Source organism: Helianthus annuus, chromosome 5, assembly GCF_002127325.2.
Source record: "Helianthus annuus cultivar XRQ/B chromosome 5, HanXRQr2.0-SUNRISE, whole genome shotgun sequence".
NCBI lineage: Eukaryota > Viridiplantae > Streptophyta > Magnoliopsida > Asterales > Asteraceae > Helianthus > Helianthus annuus.
The window spans coordinates 167,239,712-167,250,033 of record NC_035437.2 but is presented as its reverse complement, the minus strand read 5'-3'; the positions used below and the strand labels follow the sequence as shown (position 1 = coordinate 167,250,033).

The window sequence follows — 10,322 nt, the reverse complement described above, 5'->3', positions numbered from 1 at the left end:
CCGAATGACACGCGTCGCCAAAACCGTTTGAGGTGCCAGATGAGGGGAGTCAGCCATGTCCAATTCTGGAGGTAACACTCACTACAAAAAAACTGTCATTTAGTGACACACAAAAAGTGCCACAAAAATCCATAAAAGTGCCACCAAAGACCCCTTAAGGAATGAGTGGCACACAAAAAAAGTGTCACTAGAAGCAGTGCCACTAAAAGGCTTTAGTGGCACTTTTTAGTGTGCCTCTATAATTCTTTTAGTTATTAGTGGCACTTTTCTTTTAGCCACAATATAAAAAAACAAACTTTTTGTGGCATAATTTTTATGCTAGTAAAAACTAATCCTAGTAATATATCTATACTACTTTTAGTGACACATAATTTTTGCCACGAAAATAAAATGCCACTATAAACATTTATCATATTAATTTCATTAATTTAGCTGTTATTTATTTACCATATAATATAGAAATAAAAATGAAAACATGTAGCAAAATAATAATGTCATAACTTCAACTAAAAGTTCGATCCAAAACATACTATAAGTGTTAGAAAACAAATTAATGTCTACAAAAGAAGTCAAAACGTTCTTTCGATACGAATCATACTCTAAAAAAACTTAGTGCCAAGCAATCCATTAATCTTGTTATCTCTATTCCTCCAAGGCTTCACATGTTTTCAGCTCTGTCATCAATATCGTCACTTCTTGAAGATGATAATTCGTTACTAGGTAAAGAGTTGCTAGGAGCCGAAGAACCGACGCGGGGGACCTAAAAAATTTTAATGAGAATAAATGCTAATACAAAGATATATATATGTAAAAGACCACATAGTAGTACATGTATGTAAGTACCTGTATGTTCATATTGCTAAGAACTGTAGGCAAGTTTGCATCGGGGATACGTTCTTGGATAATGTTCATCATAACGTTCACAACACTCTGAAGCTGATGAATAGTATGTGAATTAGTCGAAGAATCACCTTTACTTTTTGTGGCTGGCATTCTTCCAACTAATCGAACATACCCTCTTTTCTCCGGGCCTTTAACTTTTGAGTATTCATCATTTGTAAAATCATGCGGATCTATATGTTTGCTTGCAGAGTCACTTGCAATAGCTTTGAGTGAAGCCTAAATACATAATAATATAGGTAAGCTTATAAAAAAGTGAACACGCACATGATATGTAAAAATATTTTAACGCATAAAAATACATTACCACAACATTAGCTGCTTTATCATCAACAAAACTTCCATCTTTACGAGTGCGAGTTGTTATATACATTTCTCCTCGGGTCGGGTATACACCATCATTCTTCGTTGCCTATAATTTTTGCTTAATGATTAGTAACAGAAATGAAAAACTAAATTTCACAATAATATGTCAAAATAACTAGAATAATACCACTTCATGAGCAAGTCTAGCAAACGACTTTGTCCCGGTTACATGAGGCTCCTTCATCTTTGAGCGACTCAATCTTTTTGCAGCGCATGTAGTCTATAGTAAATGGTAATTTAACACATGATAGGATTTCTTTCATCTAGTTTCAAACTTATATATATTGCATAAGAAATCAAATTTACATATCATTGTTACCTGAAATTTCGGAGTGAACCAACGAGTAACAAGTTCTTTAAATTGAGTTGGATTCACTCTATTGTCATTATTAGTTTGTTGCGTCACAATTTCGTCAATAGTAAGGCTTGGATCATATCCACATGACTTTAATACACCTTTCCACGTTCTCCATTTTTTCCCCATGTTTTGGAATATCCATTCTTTAATCTCACTTGTTTCAACTGGATGAATAGCAAATTTGGACTACAAAAAGTTGCAATATGTTAGTGTATACCTCTTACCTTAATGAATGGATGCATATCATGTTTGATAAAAGACATACCTTAACAAGCGAATACATATCCTCTTTATTTTTCATAGGAACTTTTCTCCAGTCAGAATACTCAATTGATACATGATCAGCCATCCTCACAAGTGTCCCAAGATACTGAACAAGTTCTTTGCCTTCTTCCCCCACTGGTTGTCCATGGTCGTTAAATGTGACATCTATTCTTTCAGTAGTATTCATTTTCCATATTTCGGCCTTTTGGGTATGACCTCTAACCTTTTTGGGAGCACCTAAACAAGTTTCGATAAAATAAGACCTATAAAAAACATAGTCTATGTGTATTATCATCTTCACGAAGTCACAATAATAATGGTAATTTAGTTATATATAGATAACGAGTCGCTGAAGTAAAAGGTCAATATTTTTGAAAATTGCAAGATATTGTTGGTGTAGGCAACATAGTGAGCTTTTGTACTAACAATTGGACACCAAGTTCTAAAGCAAGTGAAGATAAACAAGTGAAGATGAGTTTGGGGGATGATGCGTGGAAGTGGAATAATTTTGCTTTATGTTTTACTAGGACCATCGGTGGAATGCATATACCATTAGATGTTCGAAAAAACTTATATGTACTATTGAAAGAGAACATAATTTTGTTAATAAGTTTAATCAGAACCTGTTGCTTTATCTTTTCCAGGGCCATGCAATTGTTCTTGATTATTGTTTTCATCTTCAGAATAGTTGGGATCTGCCATGATTCCATGCTCATCATCTTCATCAGCACCATGTACTTCCATATCCACTTTATTACCTTCTTAAAGCATAGAAGAGTATATCAATATAAAAGGTACTTTTAATTGAATAAACTTTATGATTAACAAAATAATACCTTGAAATATTTCCTCGTCCTCGTCATCAATCATCCTTCTCTTTGCTACTTCTTTATTCGGTTTTGTTGCATTTGAAGTAGACAGAACCTTTTGGGAGACATTTGGAGCAAGCACCCGACGTAGTTTCGTTAGATTAGCAGTTCTACTCATGGACATTGGTGGAATATATTGTGAATGGTGTCGCTAAAACATATTTATTTTCATTAGATTTCATTTCTATATAAAATAAAATAAACAAAGTTTGAATAATCATATTACCTTTTTGGGTACTACAATACTTCTACCAACTTGTTGGTTATCTTCCTCACAATCATCACCTGAATCTTCACCTGGATCTGGAATATAATCTACATCCCTCGCACGAGTGTTCCGTTTTAGTTTCACTGGTTTTTTCTTCATTTTGTTACTGTCTACCAAACTTGTCATAGAGTCCACAACGTTTTTAACTCCTAATTCTCGTAGTCTTTTTTGGTTCTCCTGAATCCTCGCTAGTCTAGCTTCCATGTACACATTACCTAGTCAAAGTCAAAAACTAACCAATGAGAAGAGAAAAAAAAAATACATCAGAGAATTCGGATAATTTGCATTAGTTCCTTGTGCATCAGAATTTGCTGGATAATCTTGTATTTTACTGATGTCGGTAGAAGTGATATGTAGTTGTTTGCGCCTACCCATATTGTCTATTCAAAAACATACAATACAATAACAATATTTAGTATCTAATATTATAATAACATGCAAGAAACAAAGTGCGTTCGAAGAAGAAACGAGGGCTGCGCATATCAGGTATCGACATCAAGGAACTGAATATGGGTCTAATCTCCAACCGGTGGTGGCGTATCAAGGCCTTCGGCTCCCAACTTTTGGCCTTAGTAGTTAAGGCGAGGTAACATTGGCTGCATTAAAATGATTCCGAGTAGGGGTGCAAACGAGCCGAGCTACTCGAGCTCGGCTTGAAAAAAAGCTCGAACAAGCCAAACTTTAACGAGCTCGAGCCCGAGTCTAAAAAGAAGCTCGTTTAGTAAACGAGCCCGAGCCCGAGCTTTGCTTACCGAGCTCGAGCCGGCTCGCGAGCTTAAATGAGCTTTCTGTTTATATATTTTATATTAAACATATATTTATATAATAATAATTACCATTTATATAAATAGAAAAAAAATAACTAAATTATATGTATAATAATTATTAATTAATATAAATTATTTAATAAATACTAAACGAGTCTAGCACGAGCCAAGTTCGAGCTTGAAAAATTATCAAGTCGAACTCAAGTTTAATTAGAAACAAAGCCCGAATCGAGCCGAGCTCGAGCTTTCATATGTTAAACGAGCTCGAGCTCGAGCCTGGTTGAGCTCGGGATCGGCTCGACTCGTTTGCACCCCTAATTCCGAGCAGCAATGACGGGGTTTAGACTATACCACAGCAGTTAACAAGGAGCTTGGGAAAGTTAATTTGGATCTCAATAAATACATCAAGTGTGATTGGAAAGGGCGATTCAGCCTTGTTTTGGTATGACAATTGGACCTAGGGAGATGCACTAAAGGTCCGGTTCTTGTGCCTATTTCAACCGCTTAAAGACAAAGCAGCTTACGTTTCTCATTACTCTAAGGAGATGGGATGGGGGTAGTATAATATCAATGTACTGGTGAGTCAAGGGTGGTTTTATGGGTCATGCTGGGTGCTGGTGCCTTGTTAGCATCTTGCTAATGGGTACTGTTGTAATTCTTTTGACGTGGTGTGGAATAAAAGTTGTGTTTGGCTGTTAAAAATAAGAAATACAAGTATCCTAAATATAATACATACACATGTATAGTAAGTTTAATCAGAACCTGTTGCTTTATCTTTTTCAGGGCCATGCAATTGTTCTTGATCATTGTTTTCATCTTCAGAAAAGTTATGATCTGCCATGTCTCCATGCTCATCATCTTCATCAACACCATCTACTTCCTTATCCACTTTATTACCTTCTTAAAGCATAGAAGAGTAAATCAATATAAAGGTACTTTTAACTGAATAAACTTTAAGATTAACAAAATAATACCTTGGAATATTTCCACGTCCTCATCATCATCCTCATCAACAAGAATCATCCTTCTCTTTGCTCCTTCTTTATTTGGTTTTGTTGCATTTGAAGTAGACGGAACCTTTTGGGAGACATTTGGAGCAAGCACCCGACCTAGTTTCGTTAGATTAGCAGCTCTACTCATGGACATTGGTGGAATATATTGTGAATGGTGTCGCTAAAACAAATTTATTTTCATTAGATCACATTTCTATATAAAATAAAAGAGTAAATTGCTAAAATCCCTGACGTTTGTTCACATTTGCTAGATCCATCTAAAAAAGGTTTTTTTCTCATAGGAACCACTGAGGTTTCAAAAAAGTTGCTAAATCCATCCAAAAAGACTAACACCCTAACAAAACTAACTTGATAGAGGGTTAATTTAGTCATTGTCTTAATATATTTAATTTACCCTTAATGGAAAATGCAGCGAAAACATCAAAGCTATTAAAGCTATTATTAGTGGACTTGAATCAAATCAAAACTTATATCAAATCAGTGGACTTAAATTAAATCAATCCTTCGATTGTTGATTTCAAGCAGAAGGCAATGTGCTAGCTAGACATTGTGATTTTTTTAGTTTTATGGTGTTTATAAGATTGCACATCCAAAGGACTTGCTAGCACCAACTTCAATCTTTTCAACAACGAATAAATATTTTTCAATCATCTATTTGGGTGTGCATTATATATTTTCATCAATCATCTATATGGGTCAAACAAACAGGTCTTGAAACAACTTACAGGTCTGTTAGTTGAAGGCCAACTAGATAGATTACAGGTATGTTAGTTACAGGCCAGCTGATATGGGTCAAACAAACAGGTCTTGAAACAACTTATGATCACCTGTAATGCAGGTGTTTAACACACCACTGTCGCATCATGCGTTGTTGTAAACGGATACATCGTTGTTTCAAAGAATTTCTATTGACATAATTGAACGAACACAAATGAACAACGATGTATCCGTTTTACATTTATTTGTAAGTTGTAACCACTCATTGCGTTTTGAACGAACATTTGAAGTTATAATGTATCCACCACTGCATTTTCAGTACCTATTCGACTCACAGAAAGACACTACTGTCATGAAATGTGGACACACAATGCGCTCTCAATGTTGTAACGAGATGATAAGTCGTAATAAGTAAGTATTTATATGATTCTTTGGTTCATGTATTTATCTTTTTGCATTTTTACTAAAATTTAATTCTTTTTTTTTTTCAACAGATTCTCATGTCCTATATGCTCCAAGTCAGTAATGGATATGTCTATGATTTGGAGAAGACTAGATGAGGAGGCAAGTCTAGTTAATCATTTTTATCTTCGTTGTAAACGGATACATCGTGAGGTTGTAGCTTCAAAAATTGGGTTTTAGGGTTTTGTTTATAAAAGGGTGGGGGGCAAGATATAACTCTTAAAAAAGGGTAAATTATATATTAAGACAATGACTAAATTACCCCTCTATCAAGTTAGTTTTGTTAGGGTGTTAGTCATTTTGGATGAATTTAGTAACTTTTTTGAAACCTTAGTGGTTCCTATGAGAAAAAAAAAACTTTTTTGGATGGATCTAGCAAATGTGAATAAACGTCGGGGACGATTTTAACAATTTACTCAAAATAAAATAAACAAAGTTTGAATAATCATATTACCTTTTTGGATTCTACAATACTTCTACCAACTTGTTGGTTATCTTCCTCAGAATCATCACCTGGATCTGGATTTGGAATATAATCTACATCCCCCGCACGAGTGTTCCTTTTCACTGTTTTTTTCTTCATTTTGTTACTGTCTACCAAACTTGTCATAGAGTCCACAACGTTTTTAACTCCTAATTCTGGTAGTCTTTTTTTGTTCTCCTGAATCCTCGCTGGTCTAGCTTCCATGTACACATTACCTAGTCAAGGTCAAAAACTAACCAATGAGAAGAAGAAAAAAAAAACAATACATCAAAGTAGAACTGGCAAACGGATCGGTCGGGTCGGGTCATGGGTCAAAACAGGTTCGGGTCGTAACGGGTTCGTGTCGAAACGGGTCAATTAAAAATGGGTTGTTTTGGTTCGGGTCGAAACGGGTTCGGGTTGGGACGGGTTCGGGTCGGAACGGGTTTCGGGTTGGTTAAAAAATGATTTTTTTAAAGTGATTGTACATCAAGGGGCAATTTTGTCGGGTTAAAACGGGTCCGGGTTGGTAACCTTCGAAAAAGTTTCTGTGAGATACAGTCCCGCATAACTCCCTTTCACTCTAAATGATAACCGGCTGTAAACACTTGTATCGATCCTAATCACTAATCTTTTCACCCGTTTATTTCAGATTCAGCCGTGAATTCTTTTTTGTTTTCTAATCACAGACGCAAGCTGCAACTATCAAACTAGATCAGTCTTTTTCTACGTTCGAAAACCCGACTGCAGAAATCGAGTTAGCTGTCGCAGACGCCATTAACATTGAAAAGTCAGTTGCTGATAGATCAGCAGTAAACTCGTAAAATCCAATATAATATGTCGAGTATTGAACCCAAATCAAATCCAGATTAACTTTGTAAATAACAGCAACAACACGACTCAGATTCATAACTAAAATGAGCCGTGATATGCGTGTATAACTAGATTTTCTTTGATTTAGTTCCTTCTTTGAACCAAACTCAGATCTTAATCATCAAACTGATCTGATTTCGATTCAAAATATTCTTTCAGCCAATTTAAACATACAAGAAACAGATCTAATATCGATGTTCTGATTTTGTTCTTAAAAAAAACTAAAACTAATCGAAACAATCAACTAAATTCACAATCACTGAAACTTATTTCACTAAAATCAACAGAAACTAATCGAAACAAACTGAATTCACTATGTACTCAATTCAGACTTAAATTTTGTCTGTTATCATTTCGATCAACGACAACAAAATTTAACTTTTCAGTCATTAATTAGATTCAGTGTATAACAGTTTCAGTTGTTACTCATAGAATACTGAGATGTGAATCAGTTTCAGTTGTAATAACGCTTATACAGGTCTGCATGTATTAGGGGTACGGGTCGAAATGGTTCGCGTCGAAACGTTCGAAACTCGTCCCGACCCGAAACTCGTCTCGTGCGAAAACTCGTGTCGGCCCAAAACCCGTTGTGATCCGAAACCCGTCCCATGCAGAAACTCGTGTCGGCCCGAAACCCGACCCGAACCGACCCCGTTCCAATCCAAAACCTACGTCGTGCCGAAACCGTCTCGGCCAGAAACTCAATTTGAACTGAACCCACTCCGATCCGAAACCTGCCCCGTTTATTTAAGACACTAACCCACATCGACCCATTTCTTTAATGTTGTCGACCCGCTTTGACCCGAAAATAACAAGATGGAATTTCAAGTGACCCATTGTGACCCATTTAATTAAAATATCTTAGCCAAACCAACTCACATAATTTTAAAAGCAACCCAAACTGACCCACTTTGAAGGCTTTGGGTCAAGAATGCCCCCTCTACATCAAAGAATTCGGATAATTTGCATTAGTACCTTGTGCATCATGAGAATTTGATGGATAATCTTGCATTTTACTGTTGTCCGTAGAAGTGATATGTAGTTGTTTGCGCCTACCCATACTGTCTATTAAAAAACATACAATACAATAACAATATTTAGTATATAATATTATAAGGTTCCAAGAAGAAACGAGGGCTGCGCATATTAGGTATCAACATCAAGGAACTGAATATGGGCCTGATCTCCAACTGGTGGTGGCGTATCAAGGCCTTCGGCTCCCAACTTTGGGCCCTAGTAGTTAAGGCGACGGTAACATTGCCTGCACTAATGTGATTCCGAGTAGGGGTGCAAACGAGCTGAGCTACTCGAGCTCGGCTTGAAAAAAAGTTCGAACAAGCCGAGCTTAAACGAGCTCGAGCTCGAGCCTAAAAGTAGATTGTTTAGTAAACGAGCCCGAGCTTTGCTTATCGAGCTCGAGCCGGCTCGCGAGCCTAAACGAGCTTTCTATTTATATATTTTATATTAACATATATTTATATAATACTAATTACCATTTATATAAATAGAAAAAAATAACTAAATTATATGTATAATAATAGTTATAATTAATATAAATTAATTAATAAATACTAAACGAGTCTAGCACAAGCTGATTTCGAGCTTCAAAATTACCTTCGAGTTGAGCTCAAGTTTAATTAGAAATAAAGCTCGAATCGAGCCGAGCTCGAGCCTGGTTGAGCTCGGACTCGGCTCAACTCAACTCGTTTGCACCCCTTATTCCGAGCAGCAATGACGGGGTTTAGACTATACCACAGCAGTTAACAAGGAGTTTGGGAAAGTTAATTTGGATCTCAATAAATACATCAAGTGTGATTGGAAAGGGCGATTCAGCCTTGTTTTGGCATGACAATTGGACCTGATGTAAACCAAAAGAATATGTATATGTATGAACTTATCTACTCATAATGAACACAACAATTGTGTACAGCTCTTTTCAAAATCTACATGGCCGAATTCAGCAAGATTGTTTCTTTGAACATATTTAAATAGAACATAATCATCTATCTTTTACAATTTACTGACCTAAAATTGAAGGTGGTTGCGGTTGCGATTGAACCAATGGTAACCCTTCGATCACTGGCAGTTGACTCCTTCCAGCGAATGAACAAGTTCGTCAAGTTCTAATTTCCCCTGGATCACTGAACTAGGTTGAGAAATGCGGTTTCATAGCGGTTTTAATGAGAAAGAGGGAAAACAAAAGCTTTTAATTCTAATTGCCGCCTAATCTCTTTAATAACCTGTATCCCAGTTAAAAAGATAAGTATTAAAATTTAAATAAACTTTTTTACTCATCTCTATCTATTAATAAACAAAATCAAATAAATAGTGTTTATATTACTATTTGGGGGCGGTGACACCACGCGTCATATAATTATTATTATTATTATTATTATTATTATTATTATTATTATTATTATTATTATTATTATTATTATTATTAGGGTAAATTACTTTTTGAGTCCAGAGATTAATCTTATTCTAAATATCAAATATATGTATTCATTTTTCTTTTATTTTGTATCGTGAGTATTATATAAAAAGATTCTAATATATCACTATACATATAATTTATAAACAACGATTGTGTTAGTAATAATACTATTTTAGTTTCCATCCTTCTACTATATGTTATAACTAGTAATAAGACCCGCGTGCTTTGCGGCACGGGTACCTCGCAAATATCGAATGGATTAATCCAAGCATTATGTGATGTGTTAACGATATGGAAACGCACGTTTTGAAGTATCTGATTGAACTCAATCTATCCTATAGTTGCATTGCGATTGAATCAAACGCAATAGAGTATTACTAAACCTGGAAATAGAGTACTAAAAACTCGGAAATAAGGTATAGGAAAACCCAAAAATAGGTTATTTTAATACTCGGTTTCTTAAGAACCGAAAGTGAACCCTACCCGGAACCGTGCACATTGGGTATAGTTTTTTGGTTAAATAACCGGAACTAGAACCCGTTCTAACCCTTAAAACATGAAACCGAAA

At 35.5% G+C, this 10,322-nt stretch overlaps 1 protein-coding gene across 4 annotated transcripts; it reads right to left on the bottom strand.

The window, feature by feature from the left end:
- Window positions 1–476: 476 nt before the first annotated feature.
- Window positions 477–9,505, bottom strand: LOC110941582. Of its 4 annotated transcripts, none has more exons than XM_022122299.2 (14): window positions 9,346–9,505; window positions 8,296–8,385; window positions 6,439–6,683; window positions 4,767–4,965; window positions 4,555–4,692; window positions 2,984–3,240; window positions 2,725–2,908; window positions 2,512–2,649; window positions 1,890–2,125; window positions 1,586–1,810; window positions 1,394–1,486; window positions 1,208–1,312; window positions 844–1,119; window positions 477–760 (listed from the first exon to the last, which is right to left on the bottom strand). In XM_022122299.2, exons 2-14 carry the CDS (start codon window positions 8,378–8,380, stop codon window positions 659–661), a joined length of 2,283 nt encoding a protein of 760 aa, XP_021977991.2. In that variant the 5' UTR covers window positions 8,381–8,385; window positions 9,346–9,505; the 3' UTR covers window positions 477–658. The 4 variants fall into 4 exon arrangements, with proteins under 4 accessions (XP_021977991.2, XP_021977993.2, XP_021977994.2 ...); XM_022122301.2 differs by having other exon boundaries at window positions 2,512–2,646; XM_022122302.2 differs by having other exon boundaries at window positions 2,725–2,812.
- Between the last annotated feature and the right edge of the window lie 817 nt (window positions 9,506–10,322).